The 23510-nt window shown below is 46.1% G+C and overlaps 9 protein-coding genes across 9 annotated transcripts; 4 read left to right on the forward strand and 5 right to left on the reverse strand.

The window, feature by feature from the left end:
• Positions 1-184: 184 nt before the first annotated feature.
• On the reverse strand, positions 185-1137 carry F4817DRAFT_344862 (uncharacterized protein). Its single transcript, XM_049304203.1, has one exon. The coding sequence runs from the start codon at positions 1003-1005 to the stop codon at positions 484-486; it is 522 nt and encodes a 173-aa protein (XP_049156807.1). The 5' UTR covers positions 1006-1137; the 3' UTR covers positions 185-483.
• Positions 1138-2378: 1241 nt separating this feature from the next.
• On the forward strand, positions 2379-3481 carry F4817DRAFT_344864 (uncharacterized protein). Its single transcript, XM_049304204.1, has one exon. It carries the CDS (start codon positions 2992-2994, stop codon positions 3211-3213), a length of 222 nt encoding a protein of 73 aa, XP_049156808.1. The 5' UTR covers positions 2379-2991; the 3' UTR covers positions 3214-3481.
• A 303-nt stretch (positions 3482-3784) lies between these two features.
• Positions 3785-4923, reverse strand: F4817DRAFT_344866 (uncharacterized protein). The gene is made up of 2 exons (XM_049304205.1): positions 4719-4923; positions 3785-4617 (listed from the first exon to the last, which is right to left on the reverse strand). Exon 2 carries the CDS (start codon positions 4614-4616, stop codon positions 4173-4175), a length of 444 nt encoding a protein of 147 aa, XP_049156809.1. The 5' UTR covers position 4617; positions 4719-4923; the 3' UTR covers positions 3785-4172.
• Positions 4924-8112: 3189 nt separating this feature from the next.
• F4817DRAFT_360308 (glycoside hydrolase family 76 protein) lies at positions 8113-9853 on the forward strand (the record flags this gene model as incomplete). The annotated part of the gene is made up of 6 exons (XM_049306263.1): positions 8113-8197; positions 8252-8308; positions 8365-8412; positions 8468-9047; positions 9128-9129; positions 9234-9853. 6 exons carry the CDS (start codon positions 8113-8115, stop codon positions 9851-9853), a joined length of 1392 nt encoding a protein of 463 aa, XP_049156810.1.
• Positions 9854-10468: 615 nt separating this feature from the next.
• F4817DRAFT_193620 (WD40 repeat-like protein) lies at positions 10469-12508 on the reverse strand. The gene has a single exon (XM_049298485.1). The coding sequence runs from the start codon at positions 12273-12275 to the stop codon at positions 10806-10808; it is 1470 nt and encodes a 489-aa protein (XP_049156811.1). The 5' UTR covers positions 12276-12508; the 3' UTR covers positions 10469-10805.
• Positions 12509-12766: 258 nt separating this feature from the next.
• On the reverse strand, positions 12767-15238 carry F4817DRAFT_344870 (transmembrane amino acid transporter protein-domain-containing protein). Its single transcript, XM_049304206.1, has 5 exons — positions 14838-15238; positions 14675-14760; positions 13993-14617; positions 13824-13939; positions 12767-13765 (listed from the first exon to the last, which is right to left on the reverse strand). The coding sequence occupies exons 1-5, from the start codon at positions 14894-14896 to the stop codon at positions 13050-13052; spliced, it is 1602 nt and encodes a 533-aa protein (XP_049156812.1). The 5' UTR covers positions 14897-15238; the 3' UTR covers positions 12767-13049.
• A 101-nt stretch (positions 15239-15339) lies between these two features.
• F4817DRAFT_344871 (uncharacterized protein) lies at positions 15340-16854 on the forward strand. Its single transcript, XM_049304207.1, has 2 exons — positions 15340-15791; positions 15853-16854. Exons 1-2 carry the CDS (start codon positions 15593-15595, stop codon positions 16245-16247), a joined length of 594 nt encoding a protein of 197 aa, XP_049156813.1. The 5' UTR covers positions 15340-15592; the 3' UTR covers positions 16248-16854.
• Positions 16855-19958: 3104 nt separating this feature from the next.
• Positions 19959-22023, forward strand: F4817DRAFT_193640 (uncharacterized protein). Its single transcript, XM_049298486.1, has 3 exons — positions 19959-20306; positions 20390-20680; positions 20773-22023. The coding sequence occupies exons 1-3, from the start codon at positions 20169-20171 to the stop codon at positions 21274-21276; spliced, it is 933 nt and encodes a 310-aa protein (XP_049156814.1). The 5' UTR covers positions 19959-20168; the 3' UTR covers positions 21277-22023.
• Positions 22024-22059: 36 nt separating this feature from the next.
• On the reverse strand, positions 22060-23482 carry F4817DRAFT_344873 (DASH complex subunit Spc19). The gene is made up of 2 exons (XM_049304208.1): positions 23122-23482; positions 22060-23023 (listed from the first exon to the last, which is right to left on the reverse strand). Exons 1-2 carry the CDS (start codon positions 23275-23277, stop codon positions 22595-22597), a joined length of 585 nt encoding a protein of 194 aa, XP_049156815.1. The 5' UTR covers positions 23278-23482; the 3' UTR covers positions 22060-22594.
• Between the last annotated feature and the right edge of the window lie 28 nt (positions 23483-23510).

Here is a 23510-nt window from a genome sequence, read left to right on the forward strand (position 1 = left end):
AAAGGGGGCTGGCGGTCATGGCCCTTCTAGCTTTTTCCCTTTCACTGGAGATGATTGATCAAGATCCATACAACATATAACCCATGTTGAGCAAAATTACGATTTGGTGACGTATTCATATGGCTGGTTGGCCATCTCATTAACTTAATCATAGGAGTCGACAGTGCCTTCGTGATGATTATTTGGCGTTAACATTCGAACATTTCATTGCGTTTAGCTTTTGTTGCAATCTGACCTCCTTTTCTATACTTCCGCATGACGGTTCTTACCCATATTTCGAAGGATTCACCAAAATGTCCCAATAAACACGCAAATTAGAGCAACGAAATATCATATATCCCCAATTGATTCTATCATATAAATAAATGTTTCAACGAGTGTTGGACTCATGAAATCGCATCCCAAAATCCTTTTCTAGAGTAGTTTTATCCTCAGAACGCCCGTATCTAGACATCCACTACTCGACGCAACTATCCAAGACCCTCACGCTTCGGCGAGCTTTCCCTCGACATCTACATCGGCTATGGGGCACGTGGTAGAGTCGCCGGCTTGCGACGGCTCGACCAAGCAGGCCCCGGGAGACGTGTCCCTCTTCAAAGCAGCCTCGCCGGACGCCGAATACGTCTTCTCGTCCCCTTCGCAAGTCCAGCTGCTCTGGATGCTCAAAACTAGAGTCTCCATGTTGAGTTGGACGGTGGTGTTTAAGGGGCTTGCGCCGAAGTTGAGGCATTCGTGGGTGGAGGTGGGATCGTAGTCGATGATCTCCCCGTCTACGTTTAGGCGGTATTCCACGTCGCAGTCGGCCAAGGTACCCGTGGGAACGTGGCGGGCGAAGAGCTCGACTCGACCACTCTGACCACCGGGCCAGTCCGAAGAGGCGGCGTTCGATAATTTCCAGTTGGGTGTTGTCGTCGACAATTCGGCGCAATCAGCCCGTCGGACATGGGCAGGGGCTGCGAGAGCTTGTCCCGCGAGGGATAGGCAGAGAGCAGCGCGTCCTCGCATAGTGTCTGTTCGTTTTGAGGCTTTTTTTCTTCTTCTCTTTTATTACAAATCGAGCTCGTAATGTTTTCGCTTTTGGAGTTTCCGGAGATTTACGTGAGAGAGATTTGGGGATGCCGACAATTTGAAGTTCTTCTCCAAGCTCTCAATTTAATATTGGTTCAGGATATGTGCTTGCATTTAGCCTTTATTCTTTGCCCGTTACATACGACTCACTTAACCGTTAGGCTGTATCTAAATTACTATAACTGTTGAAGCTTGATCTTAATTATATGCTACCTCTTTATCGCGTTGCAACTGTAGGCTTGGTGTCCCTGCGTTTGCCACGCTTTTTGAAGGGTATGTCTAATAATAACTCACCATATAGATAGTGTGGCCTCTTCATTGCAGTATTAAAAAGAGAGTCTAGAACGTATGGTATTCTTCATTGAGACCCCTACGCGGGCAAACGGGGGTACAATTCTATTTAGACAGCCTCGGCGATGTTTGGCGGGCTTTTTTCTTGCACTTCACTAGGCGGGGGTGAAAGTGTTGTTGGTAATATAGGAGTGGGACTTAGTCTATCATATGAGATTGCGAAGAAATGTTTTCTATATGATCTCTGGATCAAGAGCACTTTGATTATTTCTCTTTCACGTTGAAAGGACTTATTGACATGGTTGAAAACTTTAATATACTTGCTGAAAGCCCTTTTGTACGCTTCCCCTAGGGAACCATTCTTGTCCCACTCCACGCCAACACCGGAATATGGCAATACATTCGTTTTACTTGATGATGTCTATACTTCATTCAGCCTCTTCCTCCTGTAGCCTAAGAAACTGGATAGCGTGTTCTTATCGAGCAAGCTCACCCCTTTCCGTTAGTTTCGGCAGCGCCCGGGTTAAGTTCTTCAACAATAAAATTGTCTTACGCATACCGTCGCTCTTGATACACCATGCCGTGTTGAGAAGGTAAACAATTGTTGTAGATATCTCAATAAGATACTGGCTGAGTTCAGGGGCATGAACCCCCTTTCGATCAATCTGAATACGTTGAAGAACTAGCTCCTTTAGAGCTTCCTGGCCTTCATTAGAAGTAGATTCTATAGCGTTTAGAATCGTCAGAGCGAAAGTGTGCAAGCGGTTGGGATTAGTTCCTTCGGCTACTGCGAACAAATTGATAACAGCGTCAAAAATTCTTCCGACGTCAAAGTCGTTTAGATCGCTCTGTTGGGAACTATTAAAGGCTTGTGCCGACTGGCTTCTTCCCAGGTATGTATACCAGGCGGCAAAGAACTCGATTCTTTCTATTCGTGAAAAATATACAACAAACTGAGGAGTTTGGTAGAATTACATATCTAGGTATTTACAGGTAGGTAGTGTTGTAAGAAAAGTCCTTATTAAGTACCTAGATATCGTCGGCGATTAAGCCAAGGCAACTTACAAAGCCATATTGATATCTCTTAAATAGCTAGAGAGAAAAAGGTCGAAGAAAATCTAATCTAATATTATTATATATTACCGCTTTGCCCCTTTATAACTTGAACTTTAGATTCTAAAACCGGATGGGTTTCTCAACATTGTCTAGAATAGGGGTAACCATAATTGCATAGCCTAGGTACCTAAGCATTACCTGTTATGACAATTAGTAGTTTCTAAACACGACCAAATACAACATTTGAAGCCGTACTGTTTCCTTTAAATTATTCTGATGCTAGCGTGTCTCCCTATTCGATACCCTCTCGACTAGCCGTAGCCTTTTGATCGACCGGGCCCAATCTAACTCCTAGCCTTGCTCTAACGGTTTATATTTTCCCAGGCAACACACCACCCGACGCCATTACCAAACGCGCATATGTACCAGTTTCCATTGGAACACTCAATTCTACATCTTCTACTTTTCCCTTCACTCATATCGCGTAAATGATTCCTCCAACTCCAAACTAAAGGGCTTCGTCGTACTTGGAGCCTGGCCTACTTATTGACTTCGCTGTCCCCATCGTCCAGCTCTATGTCGTCGATTTGGAACATGATCTCGTCATCTGGGTCAAAGCTAACCATATTACTGCTGCTGCTTCTTTTTCCGCCGTCGTTGCTTCCAGTGGCGTTCTGCTGGCCGCGGTTTTGCTGGCTACTGACATTCCCCTTATTACTCGTGTGGCTTTGGCTGATTTTTTCGCCACTAGACATCTTGGCTGAATGTCACGAGTCTCGTTTCAATGATTTAAAGTAAGATATTCTTGGAAGAGAGAGATCAGAATTTCAGATGAGGATTTATAAAGTATGAATAGCGGTCTATAAGGTCGAGAGTATTTTTATGACTTCAGAATTGAGGTGCGGGGAGAGTATGCGACTTTTCAGTTATCCAAAGAGATGTAACATCCATCATGGCACATGTATTATTGGTCAGAGATTTATGAACGTATCCTGTGACCGATCCAATTACGTAGTGAGCGCACTCAAGGTTTTCATCGTATGATTGTGAGCCAAGCACTTCTACTCGCAAGTTCCGTTTATGCTTTTGATACTTGATTGGAAGCTATCGACGTAACTGCGTCATCGCATGACTATAAGTAATCCACAATACGAAGTACCCCAGAGTCAATTATAGAGCTGAAACAGCCTCATTCCACATATATTGCCTCAACTTCCGCACCTGACTATCACTACCTGAAGCATTGGTCACCTAATGACCTCTTAGTGCAAAGGTTAGATTATTATACTTTTAACACCTTTAAATTAAAACTATATATGATAGGTACCTAAGTCACCGGCAGTTCCTCTTTGCTAATGGAAAGGGAGAGTAATTAAACGTATAATATATTAGCTTTTAAATTCAATTAATGATGCAAAACATCGTCTGACCCCTTTGCATGGATTGTCGAATTTAAATCACACAAGCTTAACGCCAGCTATCTCCTACCCATTTCTAGTACCAAGGTGCGCTGCAATTCTTATGAGACAGTGAATAAAGAGATTGGCTACGACAAGGCCCAAGAATATCTATTTAACTACTTAAAGTGTTGATGCTTGACACTGATCTGAGATGATGAAATGAGTGTACGGGTTCCCACATTTTCACCTAGCACTCGCAGCCGTCGAGCTATGCCTCTACTCATATTGTATCATTTTCCCAATCATAAAAGTCTCCACAGGATACAACTTCATCCTCGAAGCTATGATGAATGTATCTCAAACATCACCATAGTCGCTGTCGAAGTCAGACACGTCATCTGAAATTGTCTCCTCCTCACTCTCAGTAGTCTCCATGAACTCGGTAGTGCTGGGCCTGAGCTTCGCCTGGGGTTCCTTCCTAGCACGACCTCTGGTATTGTATTTATTAATATTGAAAGGCCTCTCGTCCTGAGTAGCAGCTTCCTTTTTAGGGCTCAAAGAAGATTTGGACTCGGATTTAGACTGGGAGTCAGTCGCGGTGAACCAATTTCTCTTTTTGCAGAGAATACGGAAGGTTTCCTTAGCTGACGGTTCATTTTTCAACCCTAATTTGTGTGCGACAGTAGTCCAGTCTATTTTGGGTTTCGCATGAGGAGGGCAAGCTTGCAAGATAGTGTCGATGATCTCGGTATCTCGAGGTGTCAACATTTGGACTTTATTATTTGTCCTCGTGGGGGGCATTCTGGAACCGGATACTGTTAGTGTTGGCACGGAAGAACAACCCAAGGAGACGACAGACATGTACTTATAAAGTCTAAATACGCAATAGAGGTAGCAACTTACGTTGTTCAAAGTATAGTGTAATACTGTAGTATAGGTTGTATACGATAAGCACGAAAAGTAGTAGGAACACTTTGAGTTACTACAATAATTTGAATATAGATGGCTTGGAGGTGGTAGGTCAGTGGGGTTATATAAAATATTAAACTGTTGTACATAAAAGGGAATCAAAAACATATCGGGTTGCATTAAGCGAAGTACATTATCGCAATGCGTATTGGTGTTAGTATAAGTTAAGCAACCAATATTTAAACATGTATAAACTCTTTTTACTTTTCGATAAACTCTTTGCTTTTTCCCCCACGCATACAACCCCAAAGGTCTCGCCACGTCCCATAAAATACGAAAAATAGTGGTTAAAGGTATATACAAGGTATATCATTTTTCAAATACTTTACGTATCGAGATATACATGCTTTAATATAGAAAAACTTCCACTTATATCTAGTTTCCAAATATTATATATATCGATAATATGTCGTTCTACGATACAGCTGCCTTAATTCTTCTTTATTTTTGGTTCCTTGCGCATCGTGAATTCTTTAACAGATGCAAGTTAATCCTTGTATCAGCACCGGCTAGTAGGGATAGCTGGACGCCACAATATGACCATCAGGCGCGGGATACATAACAATTCACTTTACAAGTAGTAGATTGTTCACGCCAAGGATGACCACTTTCAAATATGCCATAAATAGCCGACATGGTAAGTAGAGCAGAGTTGTCCGGTCTTGAAAGAGCTCTACTATACCGTATTACGTTGTAAACATGGGGTAGGTAAGGCTGTGATACCCCAACCTGTCAACTTCGAGGGCAACCCGCAGCCTAACACACCCGAGCTATCGGAATGAGTCATCCCCATCACAGGATACCACGGTATAAGCGGAATCATCCCACCCGGGAATATTCTACGCAGGTCTAGGCTTGGAGATCCGATCGTAGATGGCGTTGGGGGTTACCAAAACCATAACCGGGACTACGGAACCCCTTCCATTAAACCAGGTAGACTTTGGGGTTGAGCACACCCGGTTTAACAGCGATAAGAATTATGCATATGATAATTCACATTAGCACCTCATCATGGTTAAGTGTTTACCCCCCCTTGGACGTAAACGAGTATATACAATGTACACACAATGGTATAGTACGTTGACAGGTTGTCAGGATTCTAGATGAGACATCTAGAACAAAGGAACTGTTTAGTATGTATAGACGAAATATCTTCATAGGTAGTTTAGAGTTCCTTGCGGAACAACGAAGTCGTTTCCATGCTGTTTCGTTCCGCCTCGTGACACAGGTACCTTTTAAAGTTGTAGGATTATGATACCTGCCTTGTTTCCGATGTATCTAGTATGTAGGCTATTGGACGAATATTCGTAATTTGCAGACTACGGCTTCAGTTGTATGCTCTTCGATGATCCGTGGCACTTCTCATAACATGGAGTCTTTGACCCTTCTAGGCATTTCCTTCTAGTAACGTATCTTCATATAAATGAAAACCTTGTACGCCCGAGAGAAGGCAAGGTAAAAGCTCATGTAGTCTTTATCATCGTCTTAGAGGAGGAGCCAGTAACAACAAAAGTATTTATAGTAATATAAACTTTTAAACCCGCATCGAGCAGCATGGTCCACCTCGTTCTACACAGGAAAATCGGGGTCCAGTGCATGAACTGAAAAGGCTGGAATTTTCTAATGAACTTTTTGAGTAGCGTAAGTTCGAGCTTTACTACGTGCATTTGAGAGATCGCCTTATATAGTAGCTCAGCTCATTACGTAATGCAGTGAGCCAAATCTATAAGGCTAGCTCCGTGACATAAGAGCAAAAGGTTCATCCAGAAGGAAGCTGTTAATGTATTCATGAAAATGAGGTCATATAGCAAAAGTTTCGAGGTATTTGTACAGTCGATACTACGAACGAAATAGGAGGTTTGACTACCTATTCATATAGCTCCCGAAGATCATGGGAATCCCCACGATCCTCACTTAGAGAACTACTTCGTACACACTTTGAAATGTCCCTCAACTCCATCTCAGACTTTAACCCGAATCTCTTGTCTAATTTTTCCTTTAAAAGATACTATTGCTCAATACCCCGGTATTGTACGTTATTGTAACTTTCTTACTGTCTCTTAATTTTGTAACATAAATAACCACACGAAATAATTAATAAAGTCTGTTGATGTAATAGGTGTAATTTACTAATCAATACATCAAGTTAAGTCAATCATATTTAGTAATAGCTTAGGAGTATTCCTTGCGTGGAACCAAAGATAACAAGTTGAATCTATGTGATGGTTTTATGGAGACGAGAAAGGCTGTGAAAAGAGGGGCTACAAGGGGGTTGTAAACAAATATGGAATTTTGATTGTGCGCAATTTGCTGGTCGCAATGTTGGCTGATCGCCCAAGTCGCTTTAATGAAACAAGCATATCAAAGAGCCTCAGATTTTCCGAGGCTTAAAATTTTGGGTTCGGTAATAAGCAACAGCGAGATTTTACGCGACTAAAAATCCCTCCGCTCCGGTCCCATGAATAGGTACCTGTGTTTTTAATTTCTCCATTCGTATTGACCTTCTTGTATGTACTTTGACGTTGTACCACCGACAGACGCTCCGGGCCGAACACGAAAAAACACAGAAAACCCCACAAAACGGCCTTAGGGATCATGGATGGGTCTCGCATGACGGCAGAAGGAAGAAAAAAAAAAGCTTGTTCTCTGATTCCCCTGACGATCGTCCAGCCAAGCCTAGCCTCCCTGGTAATTAGGCCTCTAATACTAGACACAAAAGCTTGTTTACACAGCTTCGAGGCATATCATGATAGTTACGCGTACTAGATGGGGTCATAGTGGGGCCCCCACGCCAGACTGCGATCGCTTCGAAACTTGTGATATGGAACCGACCACTTCTATTCGATATCACTGCTCAGCGTGACCAGCGGGGGGTACGTATACAACGTCTGACGTTTCCCATGTCATTGAAAATGGCGCAGCAATGAACATGAAATTGTTCCTCAAGCTAAAAGAAACGGAAAGACTCTTGCAATGAGTCCTACTTTCTAGCTGGGTGGTCCACTGAATTTATATCTAATAGTACAAGTACTTAGACCGGTCTCAGGCCCACAGAAGCCGCGTCAACGAACACGACGGTGTGGATTCTCCCGTAGCATAGTGTATGTAGTTGTAACTACGTAGATATGAAGACCAGGATCTGCTAGGTCCACAAGTCGATGAAGAGCTGTAGTGTATGGTGGATGTGGCTGGCCGATCACTTAGTTTCTGACACCATCGGCCTTCCAGGAAGGTCCGTTTACTTAACCACTCCCTCGTGTCTACTCCAAAAACCAGCCGGTCCCAATTCATACACTCTGGATTCTATTTCTTCCAAAGCGAGGCCGTCATGTATTCCTTGTCGATTCTAGTTGGCGCTTTAGGGTTGCTTCTCAACTTGGTGGTTGCTATCGATGTAGACTGGACAAGTGATTGTAAGACGACACTCCTGTATAAATTGTACCGTGTCCATGACTAACGCTGAAAAGCCTCGATTAAGTCGGCTGCTAGTACGATTGCTTATGGCCTTGTCAAATATTATACAGGTGAGCCGGATCACCGGATCGCACAAAAAAGGATTCTACTAATTGGCCTTTCATAGGAAATAATACGGGTGATGTCCCTGGAAACTTACCTGATCCATACTATTGTGCGTGTAGTCCATATCACCGAGTAATTCGGCTCTTAACTAATAGAGTTGACAGGGTGGGAGGCGGGCGCCATGTTTGGAACCTTGATAGACTATGCATCTTTCACGGGCGACAAGACGTATAACGACATCACATTCCAAGCTCTCCAACATCAGGTCGGAGATGACGCGGACTTCATGCCTTCGAACCAGACAAAGTCCGAAGGCAACGACGATCAGGGGTTTTGGGCCATGGCAGCAATGACCGCCGCCGAGACGAACTTCACAAACCCAGATCCGGATCAACCGCAGTGGCTAGCATTGGTCCAAGCCGTATACAACGAGTACGTCAGGCGGTGGGAGCCCGACACATGCGGCGGTGGAATGCGTTGGCAAATATACACGTTCAACAACGGTTACAACTACAAGAACTCCGTCGCCAACGGATGCTTCTTCAACATCGCCGCGCGCCTAGCCAAATACACCGCCAACGAGACGTATGCCGAGTGGGCGAATAAGATTTTCGAATGGGAGCAGTCGGTCGGTTTCATCAACGAGAACTACAACGTGCTAGACGGCGCCGGAAACGCAGGCAGTGACAACTGCACGGAGTTAAACGGGGCCCAATTCACTTACAACGCGGGTTTATTCCTATGGTATGTATGAAAACACCTCGTGTTGTTATTTTCGAGCCCCCTTTCTAGAATGGTCTTGAAACACAGTGGCTAACGCTCAGTAGTAAGTGTGATGACCCTGTCATTTCGACTCAATCGAAAAAACAACGGTGAAGATTCCAGAATCGTAGTATTGCAAAGCTAACACGAAATATTTCCATACATTAGACGGTGCCGCAGCCATGTATAACCACACCGGCGGCGCCGAGCCGTGGAAGACACGCCTAGAGGGACAAGTCAAGTCCATAGCGAGTATATTCTTCGATGATGGAGTCATGTGGGAGCCCAGCTGCGAGAACACGCCTGCGAAGTGCAATACAGACCAGCAGGCTTTCAAAGGACATCTAAGCCGCTGGATGGCTCTAACCACGGTCATCGCCCCTTTCACGTCCGACACCATCACGCCCCTGCTTAAATCGTCGGCCCAAGCCGCTGCCAAGCAATGTTCCGGCCCCGCATCGTCGGATTACAAGGGCCCCGCGGGGACGGCGTGCGGGTTCAGCTGGCTACAACAAGCCACCTACGACGGCATCAGCGGGGTCGGCGAGCAGATGAATGCGCTCCAGGCGGTTATGGCGCCTCTCGTCCATCTTGCGCAGGCCCCTTATACGTCGGAGACCGGAGGCTCGTCCCAGGGCAATCCGAATGCCGGTGCCTCCGATTCCGACAAGATCGCGCAGCCGAGGCCTATCACGGCTGGGGATAGGGCCGGAGCTGGAATACTGACGACCCTTGCTCTTGGTGGGTTATTAAGCGGTATGTGGTTTGTGTTGAAGGATGAGAAGTAAATATTATTATTATGGAGTTTTTCATGTTTATTTAGAGCGGTTATGTGGAGGAGATGGCGTTCGGAGTCCCCGGATTGGGATCACGGTATACATATGTTAGATTTATACCTAGCAGTTGCTGGCTGCCATGATATTTTTTGGTGGATCTACACAAATGGGTTCATGATAACTTCATATATTTAGACTACTTTGTCTATCACATTGAATAGGTAGGTAAGGCACATGTAAATATTAGTTAATTGGAAACAGTATAAAGTCTAAAACTCTGGAAACCCCTAATCAACTGAGGAATTAATTGCCATTTCTAGGTACCTAAGGTAACTAACTAGTTGCGATACGAGTTCTAAAAGATATCAATTCGCAATAAAGTCAATCTAATCCGCCTTGATCCTAAATCGAGTCTAACTTGTCCTTAAATGTTCTAGTTATATATTATATTGCTTACTGTACCCCTAGCAAAGCCTCGGAAATAACCCGGCTACGTTGAAAGAATTAGATGAAAGGGGTGCACATACGAGTTAGAATGACGCGTCACCGTTGCTAAATGAATTACCCCGAAATAAGTTAGGGAAGAAGGCGGGTTTAAGACATTAGCAATACCAGTAACACAGATACGCCATCAATGGTACCTATTAGAATAGGGACACTATACAGGTAAATTGAAGCAAGATAATTCACACCTATTATGGATTGATCGAAATATTAAAATAATAACTATTCTAATTACCTGTCTAAACTTAGTTATAAATAGGTAACTATAATACTGTCCACTTAAAAGGAATTTAAGCCTGCGAAGATCTAATACTATACTCGCAAGTGATCAACCAGCTATTCCACAATGGTCGATTAAAAATAATTGTTCACGAAGAAGTATATATAAATCTTAGCCAAAGCTCTATTATGCTACGGCCGGGTATGAATTCTAGCATTATCATGAAGTACCTCCAAATCCCTAAGCTTCAAATACCAACACGACGCCGTCATCACCCGCCGTCACAACTCGCTCTCCGGTTGTGCCCTGCACGAATCCGAGTACTCCTCCACCCTCGCCGTCTCCCCTGTGACCCCTCCACTCTTTTACCAAACTTGTTACCGCCGAGCCAGCCGCGCCTCGGACGTCCCACCGGCGAACCACGCCATCCATACCGCAGCTCGTTAGCAGCCATCCGTCGCCAAGCCCCGCTACAAACTCGACCTTCACCACGCTGAACTCCTCATGCGCCTCTTTGATATGCCGCCGCAGTGCGAACCGTCGCGATGTGTCGTATACCGCTATGCTGCCGTCCACACTACCCGCTGCTAGTAGTGTTTGTTTCGAAGAGAAGCTAAGCGTCTCAATTCCGTCTGACTGCGTTTGCAGATCAGCTAGAATAGTACCACCTTGCGCGCTTCCCGCCTCCCCGCCTTTAGCTTTGGTTTTGCTCTGCTTGCTAGACACGGGCTGGCTGTCTACGCCTACTCGTGGTAGTCCTACGATCTTGATCGAGCCGCCCGCGCCACCAACGGCGACAAATGTAGATTTGGGGTCCACAGCAACTGCGTACAGACCACCCTCGACGCCAAAGCGCTGGTCTTGGCCCGTGAGTGATACTACCGTCTGACCGTTATCGTTGACCAGGTTCTTGGCAGCCGCTTCGCCCCACACGTCCCAGACACACAATGAGCTGTCCTCCGATACTGTAGCTAGGAATGTGCCGTCGGGTGACCAGGAGCCGGCCGTGCACGACGCGGTATGTAAGAAGTAGCTCTGGACGATCTGCATCGGGTTCGCGGAATCGGAGGGGTCGATCGTGTACACCCAGACGGAGCCGTCTGAAGCGCCCAGCGCAATGGTGTTGGGATACTTCGGCGACGGGCACGGCGCTAGCCAATTCACCTCGGGCACCTCCTGGGACTCGGCGAGGAAGGCAAAAGACGGTTTATTGCGCGCGTCTACGGATAGCTCGTACGTGCGCAATCTACCATCTAGACCTCCCGAAACCAAGAATTGCCCGTTAGGTAGCGTGAATGCAAGCGTATTAATCGAGTCGCTGTGGCCCTCGATTGTGAAAACCGGTTTTAACTCTGTGCTTTTTTGTTGCTGCGATGACGGATCGGCGTTGTAGCTAGGCGGAAGAACAGGTCGGCCAACGACTGGGCTGGTGTCGAAAACGTAGCCTTTTCCCGGCGCATCATCTCCTTCGCCTTCACTACCACCAGTTGCGATGAGCGAGGGTTGGGTGGGGTGTTGGGCGATGGCGAAGACAGAGTCCTTGTGAGCGTCGAAGTAGGCTATACTGTCGTTTTGTAAAGTGATCTCTTCTGGCTCGTCGTCCGAGTCCATAGCTATATCGCCTTCAACATCTTGGATCTCCTCAAGCGCATCTTCTGCGTCAAGCATCTCGGGCGCATCATCTCCATCGTCTCTGTGAGGGGCAGACATGATGAGGGGTAGATAGGTAGGTTTCGCGCTTGGGTATCCTAGGAATTTGAAGTTGTAGATTGACAAATTTTGCTTAGGAAGGGAACAATGATAACGGACAAATAGTCCTAGCTTATAAACGGCCTGCGGATTATCTGGTAAATGTGTAAATAATATGTAAAAGGAAGTTGACGCCTGCTTGATAATCAGTTCAACTTTTTACTTTTTGGTGGGGCAATATCCTGCCGGACCCCGCCACGCCTTTTAAGTGGAGATCGCTTTTATACATGATCTGCCTGTCTGCCTGTGGACGTCTACCCTGAAGTATTAAATAGGGGCCTCATGCACGTAATGGTGCGTCGACCTTCTATTCTTAGCAGCAGTGAAACCTCCAACTACGATGTTTTATTCTGCAAATGCCCGCCTGTAGATAAATACTCTACATTAAGAGGTATGTTAGTAACTATTGAAATAGAGGAACAAAGACATTCTCTACGAATAAACAATATCAAGCTACTTCCTGGTATATCCATGATCGTCGACAACTATACAAGATATGCGCTCAAAACGTTCAGCTACAAGCACGTTCGACAGAACATATTGAAGGGATCAGAACAGTCGCTTACAAATTATATTCAATCCCAACACTAAACAACGCTGGGAACTTAAATGTATATGTACAATGAAGCAGCCATACCCCAAACTCCTAAAGATGCAGAAAGAAAGTAAGAGACACCGAACCCCTAAACATGCGCGATACTAGTTGAGGGTCTTAGACGGGATAAGTCTCCCAAGTTAATGTGCTGTTGCGGTACCGAACAAGTTCATCCCCAGACATACAACCATAACACATCCGCCGTAGATAGACAAGGCAAACGCCGCTCCTCTTAAGAGCTCGGGGTTAATATGCTCCATATCCCACCTCCACTTCCTCCACCAGCGCCATGGAGACTTCGTATTCTTACTCTTAGCACTCGAACCGCTCGCCACGCTGTGGATGCTGTCTACGCTCCCCCCCAGAAGCCCTTCGTCCCTGTCTCCCTCTTCGGAATCAGAGCTAGGGGGAGACAGCACATCGTCATCTTCTTTAGTAAGGCGTTGCTGGTGGATCGAATTCGGGTCTGAGATTTTGTAGTAAAACAGACCTGGAAGAATGAAGCTAATGCTCGTGCTTCCCGTAGAACCGACATAAGCCAACATTCGTTCCAGGGAGACCACGGTTAAGGAAACGATATAAGCTAGCACTATGATAATCGTGCTTAAAACGGCAAAGCGCACGTCTGACATAGGCGTGCCCGGTCCATGATCCGATCGTGATTGAGCGGGGTTTGGGAGAAGCGGTCGGCCGCCAGGGGAATTTGTCCGCCCTTGTGGGCGAGACACATCTTTGGGTCGCCATTTAAGAACTGCATCTACAGATGCTCGGCACGGATGTATTTGTAACGGGATCGAAAATGTTACAAGAACGACAATAGCCGCCTTGGCGATAGTAGAGGCAACCGATGCGGGATCTAACGTATATGTTAGCTTAATTGCGAAGTAGAGAGAAGGTAATATTGAATGGCATACACATAGAGACGATATTGCCTGTAACATCGTTGCCAAAGGTCAAGTAACCAGTAATAGCGACTAGTATATAGACACCAGCAGCAGAACCAATGCTAGAAAAGATGATGCCCATTATGCTATGGTCCTTGTTAGCGTGGTATCACGAGTTTTTATTGCTAGGGAAGCGTACCTGGCGGGGGAATTATTTGAGATCTCGTTGAGAATGGAAAACATATTTTGGTGACAGGTGTATGCATAAATAACCACTGGTAAGCTGGCGAGAGCTTCCACGGGCCCTCCCCACGAGACAAACCGGACTTTTTCTCTGGGTGCGAGAACATCCGAAGCGAAGTGATAGACAACTAGCACGATCAGATACCCTATTGAAACCAGGGCAATAATACTGGTGTACTTCAGAGAGTCTAGGCGCCTCAAGAAGCTTAGAGGAATTATAACGAGCATGAAGACGGTGATCCAAAAGTTACGGTCCATCAAATATGGGATATCAGCCGCTCTGCTGTCAAAGCCTTCTACCACACCTGGCATCAAGTCGCCGATAATAATTATATATGATACACTAACCCCGAAACACTTTATGGCAATCGCAGCATCGAAAAGAACAGCGGCGTTAGGATATGTTATTTGGGATAGGGCGAAGAACGACGAGGTGCCGCGGTCGAGATATCGTGCGCATCGGGACTGGAGATATAGGCCGAAAGCAGATGTAAATCCTGACCATAGGATTACGATGACTCCGGCTACCATTCCGAAGTGCGACATGGCCGAGGGCATCGCTAGTGTGCCGGCGCCGACAACTATAATGCCACTTACGTTAGACTCCGGCCGACGACATAATGCGGGATGTGACTTACTAGTATTAAGAAGGTTAATAACACTGCTAATCATGGTAGCCTGCCCTCCTCCAGTGTCTTTTGGACGGCCGCGAGCCCGCTTTTGTCTGTAGAATGATATTAGTATTGTCCGTTATTATTTAAGATATCGGAATCGCAGCGGCTGACTGTCGAGGCTACGCACCTTGTCATATCGCTAGCGGAGGCGGAGCTCTCTCCAGAAATGGTCGAATAATTCGGCATAGCCCAAGAGGGACTGTATAATTCCTATTGCTATCCTCCTCAGCAGCAGTGAGCTGCGCTGAAGATCTGTGTGTCTCAATCTTGCCTCGCTGCTCGAGTAAGACAAGACGGGTTTCTTGCTGGCTGACCGCTTTCGTGTACACGCGACTTGCTTTAGGGTCTCGGTATCCTCGATTGTTTTCACGCACTTAGCAGTTGATGAATAGCATATACATTTATTGTATGGTACAGTCGCAGCATTAAGGCGATGACGTTGTCTTGGCTATATTTGTATGATGATGTGAGGGTGGAAAGTGATCATTACACGTCAAACACTAGAGTAGAATTAGATTTAACTGTGACTGCTAGTTGTCGTTAAGGCCACCCGTAATTTCCTCCCATCTGGGGACTACGTCTGCTGACAGCTCTTTCTGACCAATCAATTAAATCACGTATTCCTGGTTAGGCTATTAACGGCTAGCTTTCCGAACCGGGATCCCGAAGCTTCCCAAAGACCGGGGAACTCAGCCTAGATTAGCTCAGCCTTATCCTTATCAATCTTTCATAGAATAACTACCTGAAAGAGAGCTACCTATTGTTCTACAATTGCCAATTACCATTAATTCCTACTATCATTTGCCACGATAGTCACTCTTTTAGAATCTGCCTCATTTATGACGCTCGTTACCGATTCGCCAGTTTTCAATCACGGACACCATGGAATCGACTCTAGACAACACGACTCTCTCTACGATATCTCTCCTCGAAGCGCGACTCTTGCGCATTGAGCATTTATTATATGGCCATACAGCTCAGCAACCCAAAGTATCAACCATAAGAAGTATGCAAGAACTAGAGCACCGTTTTGTGACTCTCCTTCAACGAATGCGCGTTTATGCCGAACTTCTTAAACTCTGTACGTTTTGTTTTCCTTTCTTTTCACAAACGCTATGAGCGATTCAACTAACCACCCCTAGATAAATCCCAGCCAACTCTCTTCCAACCACCACCGCCGTCCCAGCCACCCTCTGAACTTTCACCCGAAGCCTTACGCGCCATCGTTCTCGCCGCTGCGTCCTCATTCCCGGCTACAGCTTCCGCGCTCACGGCCATATCCGACACGCCGATTCCAGACCCGGCGCACACGACTACTCTAGCTGCTCTATTACCAAAGATGAAGGGAATCGAGGCGACACAGATAGCACAGGCGGCCGAGATTGCGGAGCTGAGAGCCCGCAGCGAGGTTGTCGTGCGCCAGTGGTACGAGCATAATGTTATGAGCTACTCGAACTTCGTGGCGGGCGTTGAGAGCCGTGTCGAGAATGCCGAGCGCGTCGTGAGAAGAGTAGAAAGGGCAAGGAATGAGGTTTGAGACATGTGACCTATGGCCATGTCCCTTGGAACATAGACGTTCCTATGGGGGATCGAATACTATTCCGAGTTATTATTAACCCTCCCGCGCTCCTCGTATTGCTACGTCCTCGACACTATGGATGCTACTTGCTTTGTATGCGGTCCTACGAAGTCAAAGTCGATTTGTACTGCGAATAGGCACAAAGTCTCGCAGCGGCGGCGACGAAATTAAAGGGGCCTGACGTCACCGAGGACCAATATTGCTAATATTGGGGAGGGACTTGGAAGCTCTTTGGACAGATAGAAACAAACAATAAGGCCCTCCCGCTACAAATACTTCTGCTGATTTGTAGTGAGATATTCCATTGGTTCGTATAGCATTTCCATGCTAGTAATAATGTTCATTATGGTTCTGTTCAATCTTGGTATGGAAGATTAACACGAGAAGGGCAATGGACAAACATAGCATACCCCCAGGAGTATAGGAGTATAAGTCATGTTAGACTGGATTTAGTATTCACATCTAATATTATTCAGATCGGTGTAAATTGAAGTAATATCTTAAAATACCCTCAGTGTGTTATTAAGTAAAGCCTCAGATTGAATACATATCATGTTACAAACAAGATACCAAGTCCTTGTTGAAGTAACAGAAAATTTACGATATACTAGTAAATGAAGCTAACCACGAGAGACTTCGGTGTTCTAATTAAGATAATGCTGATTTGGTCCAATTCAATTTTCGGTGGTGGCTGAGTTACTAGAAGTCATTTCCTAACGTTCCATTCTATGAATTCCGAACTGGAAGCTGTTAACTCCTTTTAAGCCACTTGTGGCGAGTGCGCTGGCCGCTCTAGCTCGAGCCAAAGCTCAAACGCGCCGGTTCAGACGGGATCGGCGGCCTGACACGACCAGTCTTAAAGCTAATGCAGCCCTTCGGGACCGCACTTATAATTGAGTTCCGGAACGATGCATTGGCCATGACAAGATGTGCATCACGTCCTTTGGATATTAATGTACTGTTGTAGTGAACCACTTGGAAGTGGTCTCAAAAATGTGATAGGCATATCAAATTGTCCTGAGCCTCCTAGGTATCACTTTTGCTTAAGGTACCTATGGTATGCATGAAAGGTCGCAATGAAGATCAAAAGGCCCAGATCCAGGAGACTTTTTGGTCCGCTTGGAAGAGACACATCCAAACTCAGAACTGATCTAATCTGCAGGTGCAGAGCCTCTTGGCCTACTAAAAGGAAGGTCTGTGCCGTCTGCAACGATTACTAGAGTAGGAGTTGAAGGATGATGCATGGCACATGTACACGTGTATGTGATGCCACTAACTTCTTAATACCGGAAATCGGGACGGGTGTTGATTCATAACTGATGCAAAGATGGCTTATGATCAGTCTTCATTGATCTTGATCAGACCATACATACGTAGGTAAGAGGGTATGATCTCAAGATGGAGTTTTAAAACTACGTTTGGCATCATTCTCTTCGAAGTATGTGTATTAGATCCATACCAGATCCACTTTGAAACGTGTCGCAACGCAGAGCACGTTCGCTGATGTAAATTCCGATATCGTTCAGACGATAGCAACATACACTGGTATTCAACTAACGTGACCAAAAAGTTGTTACGACTAGTCAAGCCTTAACCATACTTACATCATTGCAACCCTCCACTATGTATGGGAAGCCCTGTAACTACGGGAGTCGGAAGAGCGTTGTGAAATGTGAAACTTCTACCGATCTTGCTCCTAGAGGTAGGTCACCACCTTACGTCTGCCTATCGGAAGCCATCACTACCTACCTACCTAGGTAACTACCTCTCCCAACTTACTCTGCACTGGCAACCCGGCGGGGAATCACAGACGCCATCGGGAACCAGCCGATTTCATCTCCTAGTCTAATACGTATATGCGGCTGTTACTTATCCCGCCCTAAATATTACCTAGATCTATCAGATTTGTAGTCATTAATAAATCTAAGAAAGCGTACAAATTTGAGCGGTGAATAACTACATCGTTCGAAGGATTAAGGCAGGAAAAGTTAGGCTGGTTCTTCTATATTTTAACATGTCAGATTTTCACCGAAGTAGCAAGTCATCCAGAGGTCCCGAGACTTTGCATCCCCTTCTTCCTTGGCAGACTTCTTCCTTGGCAGACGCCCTTAGATCCTAGCCAAATCTCAAACACCAGTCGGCCAGCATGCAACTCCGTCTTCCCCAACTCACGGATCGCCCAACCATGGCCAATTCAACCTCTGCATTCCACCACATTGCCGCCACCTAGTTCGTCGTGTCCCTACCTTAGCGCCCTAGTTTACGAAAACAAGCGGATCATCTCTTACGTCGTTAGTGTATAGTTATTGTAAATTTCTTTACTAGTAAGTATTCGGAGATGTTGTCAAGAGTACGAAGTACCTAAACTATAATACCGTGTAAGAAAAATTGGACGGGGGCCAGATGTAAATGGCACAATGGAAGATACCTAGGTACTGCGTGTTCGAGGCCAATGATAGCGCATCTAAAAGCCTAGCTCATTGAACTTCCCTGGTCAAATCAATCTGGAGGACTAGGGTAAAATGAGTAGATGCTAGGTCCACCTAAGAGACCTGCTAACTTCAATAGGTATCGGCTAGGTACCTGACCAGGAATTTGCGTAAGCCCCAATTGTCCCGTTCAATTAATTCAACAGAAGGCCTCCTGTATATACTGTTAGCCATAGTACGAACCCTAATTAGATCTAATACAAAAGGATTGTATGTGGATACTATAGCTGCTTTTCGTACTATAGGTATAACTAAGTGGGCATTTCCTTGTACCTTCTGCCCCTTCTTATACCATGCATTACATTAATTACAGCAGTTCGTCAGGAACTTAGATTGCGATTCTGTTTAACACCCCCGGGAAGACGCACGCTCCACCCATCCAACTTTACATCCCCCTTCTCCAGCCGATTTGATTGACTGGTTGAATTTCCTTGAACCATTTACCACCCCATCCCTTCCCATTCCTTTCTACGCTTCTTTTGCCTGTCCCTTCTTTTCCCCCCCCCATTTCCCTCCAACCCCGTCATCGCGAAGACGAGCCTATTCTGTCAATCATTTTTCTTCGATTCTCAGCTAGGCTTTGCAACTGTGGGACGATCCAACTTCGCTTCTCACGACGTACATATTGTGGCCGGTGGTTTCCAGTGAAGGGTTTATAGCGCTGTCAGGAACTGCGAGGAGAAAGGGGTTGCTGCAGCGTGTGCGTTGTTTGCTGCTAGTCGGGAAGAAAAAAAGAGAAGGGCAGCCACGGGCGCATAAAAGAAACTAGAAGACAGACCTCGACGACAATAAACTCCCTCCGCGCTTCAACTATAGGCTTTCTCCACCCTCCATCCGACCTTTAATGCTTTTAACGACTGGACTCTGGATCGCATATAACAGAATTGACTTCGATTTTTGATTTCTCTTCGACGTGGAAGTACGCGGTGGCATAAACCTCAGACAATTTATTACAGCGCGCGACGACATCTACCAGCACGTTATTTTGGCGACCATCCGATAAAAAAGCAAAAACCTTCCCACGTTTTATTCAACGGCATTTTCCATTTGTTCGCCCTCTTTAACGACACTCAGCCTATTCGAATCTCCCACTCTAGTCACTCCTTTGTAGATAATTTAACCCAGCCGACATCCTGCCAAGCTTAGGGTCCTCACAATCAACCATCCAACGAATCGCTCAAAGCACCAACCAATTATTGAAGTTCCAGTCTCCGCAACGCTTTTGAGCACAGCCACGTTCTATTCTACCTACGGGAGATCGACAAAGTCCACGACTTGATAATACTTGCGTATCCCCTTTGCGCCGCACGCTCAAATAGCCAACTACGACTCACCAGGTTTTGAATATTGATTGCTCGATTGAAGCTCAAAAGCTTTTTCCTCTTTCCTTATGCCCTCGTACGGCTCTTTGCATTCTCCTTCGCTGCGCAAAATGGAAAATTCTAGGGCAAGTTATCGCCGTAGGGGCATGAATATGTCCAATGTTATCGGTGATCCTTTTGCCCTAGCAACGATCTCTATCGCCTTGGTAAGTCCTGGATCTGTTTCTTTGGATGGATATCATCATATCGATCTAAGCGCCTTTTTACTAATTGCATTCCTGTTTATTAGCTCGCATGGGTCATCTCTTTCATCAGTTCCATTATAGGTCAAATACATGCAACCGCCAGGAATCCTTTCCCAGCGTATACATGGTTTGCAATCGTTTTCATGTTACCTTTAATAGGCGGCATATTCGTTGTAATAGCATCCAATTCTATTCAGACATATCATGTCGCGATTGTCGGCTATATATCTGTCGGTCTTATCGCTACAACTTCGTCTGTTACGTCTCTAGTTTATTCTTCTGAGGGGGCTAGGGAAGCTGCTGCCGCGGGTTTCATTTTACTCTCCATGGTCAATGTGAGTATCCAATTCTAATCATCTTCACCGCATAGCCTTTCAAGGTGTGAAGGCAAAGATTCACGCAACCAATATACTAACTCATGTTGTAGATCGTATGGCTTGCTTATTTCGGCTCTGCGCCCTCCGCTGTACCACGTGCCTACATCGACTCCTTTGCTCTAGCCAAGGAGTCGTCAATGAGCCGACAAACCATGAATGGAGGATATGGTGGTCGCCCCGAAACATCTACATCCGTCCAACCCCCGCAGATGTATACGTCTGCCCAGCTTAACGGGTTTGAAAACCCATCTCCCGTCGGAGGATTCAATGGCAATGCCACACGTAATTCGGGTGGTGCTTCTGGCTTCCCTGGCGTTATTAACAAGACGCCATCGCCTGCGCAGAACGAGCCAGAAATTGCTGCCCCGACGGAGTACCCGTACCGTGCGAAGGCTATCTACAGCTACGAAGCTAACCCCGACGACGCTAATGAAATTTCCTTCTCGAAACATGAAATACTCGAAGTGAGCGATGTAAGCGGCCGATGGTGGCAAGCCAAGAAAGAAAGCGGCGAGACAGGCATAGCACCCAGCAACTATCTCATATTATTATGAGAATATTAATTAGCTGACGTACTTTTGCTTGGATTTATTTGAATTGGGACGCAGCCGTTTGAATGATATATCCGGAATTTCCCTCCCATACAACGAGGGGAGAGCGCTTGTATTTGAATGGGTTTTAGAGGCTGCGAACGAAACGCTGGGCCACGGACACGCGTTGGAGTAAAATCGGGGTTTACCAACATTACCGGATGTAGCTTTTCCCACTTTTGCAAAGCTCTTTTTTCTACTATTATTCACACGATGGCCGGCTAATTGTTTATTGTCTTTTTATTTTATTTTCTTCCCTTTTGACCTCTCTGCCGACGACCGGGTCGTTCCGGTGCGGCATACACACAGAGAAAGACAAACCTCCTTCGTTGCCCTGCGAAATAACTTGCAGGAGAAACGCTCGTTTTCGGCGCCCCTTCGGAGCATGTACGTATATTTAGTTGAGAATCGGCGAAGTTAGGGCGAGTAGGACGGAAGCCTTGTGGACGAAAGGGATTTTTAACGAACGTCACGCCATTGGTTCACGGATTCCAGGAGATAGGTGGTTAAGCTCTGGTGTCAATCAATGAAAGAACACTATTAAAGACTTGTGTGCGTGTTGAAGGTGCTGCTGTGTACAAATACCCCAGGAAATCTGTTCTGATGTTTTTAAGCTATGGGCTTCCATCTGTAATTCAGGATTATAAGTGTATTACAAATGTTGTCATATGTACTAGGTGCTTTGGATGAATTGTAACATTATGTATTACAATGGTGTCAAGTTTAGTGAAACTCTTTAAATATAGAGGCAGTGCTTAGACCGTTGTTAAGAGGTGTGGTTTTTTACTGAGTTAGGTTAAACTAACCCCTAAGCAACCGATATTCTTCCTCGACGAGTGACATTATAAATGCCTTCTTCTACTTCTTCCCTCAGATAATATGTATTTCTGGGTATCTCTTCACTTCTCCTACATGACTAGAACCCCTCTATGTCGTTAATTTCCCCATCACCAATGCCTAGTACACGTAGTCTAATACAGAAGACCAACCAAACTCCTCACAATCGCGGAGAACCGACATAGCGGACAGGTGCCGCGCGCCATCATTTACCCTTCCATCCTACCCCGAGGTATCTAAAGCGTGCCGAAGTGTAGGAGCAATCATAAGGGTCCATACCTACTCCTAGTATGTATCTCGCGGCTCCTTCGTGCGTGGACGCAACTTCGCCCCCCGTTTAAACGGGACCGTAGTGTTAGTTACCTCCTCGCAGTACCATCTCATCTATCTTGCCATATGTATTACTTCATCATACCGTAGAGCGAGCATAAACCCCACCCCCCACTCAAGTCGCCGCATCCAGCCTCTTCCGCAGCTCCCGCTCCTTCTGCAAGACCTCGAGCTCCAGGCGCTCGACGCTATACTGCAGGGCCTCCTTCTGCCGCGCCTTGAGCTTGCCCTCGGTTTCGGTTCTTCGTCGTGCGGCTCCGCTGCCGTTGCCCTTGCCCTTGCCTCTATTGCTATTGTTGTTGTTGTTGTTGTTGTTGTTGTTGTTGTTGTTGCGGGCACACGAGGTAGGCGTCGGATTGGAAGAAGTAGAATGCATGCGCCCCTGCTGCAGCTCGGACCGCGCCCGCAGCGCCTCGATGCGCCGCTCCGCGCGCTCGATGTGGGTGTCGGCTCGGTCGAGGAGGGTGGTTATGGCGGGGCCGATTTCGTCGCGGAGAGAGGACTCGGCTGCGACGAGGGCGGGTTGGGGGATTAGTTCGTAGTGCTGTTTTGGTGCAAAAGGTAGGTGTTAGCTAGGCAGGTAGGTAGGTAGGTAGATAGATAGGTAGATAGGAGGGTGGGAATAATGGGGGGGGAACGTACGCGGACGCTCTTGAGCACGTTGACGAGGCGAGGGTAGTCTGCGACGCCGGTGCCGAGAGTAGAGACGGAGGATTCGAGGAAGGAGAGCGAGGTGCGAAGCGCGGCTACGCAGTCCCCGTATGTGGCCGCGTTGGTTGAGGTTGTTGTGGTCGCCATTAGATGTAGTAGTTTGTTCTGGTTGGTAGAGAAGCTACCTTAAGGTATGTATGTAAAAGAAAAGGTTGCGCCTAGATTTCGAGCTAAGAGTCGGATAAGTTGGAGTAATTAGTTCTAGTTGCGCATGCGCAATCGCATAGTTACTGCTTCTTTTGATAGCTTGTAACTAGTGTTTACTTTGTGTAAAATTGACAGGTGTGACGGCAACAATTGCGGGGCGGGACACAAGTATA

The sequence above is a fragment of the Daldinia loculata genome, assembly GCF_022478755.1.
Source record: "Daldinia loculata strain CBS 113971 unplaced genomic scaffold F4817scaffold_43, whole genome shotgun sequence".
Taxonomy (NCBI): Eukaryota; Fungi; Ascomycota; class Sordariomycetes; order Xylariales; family Hypoxylaceae; genus Daldinia; species Daldinia loculata.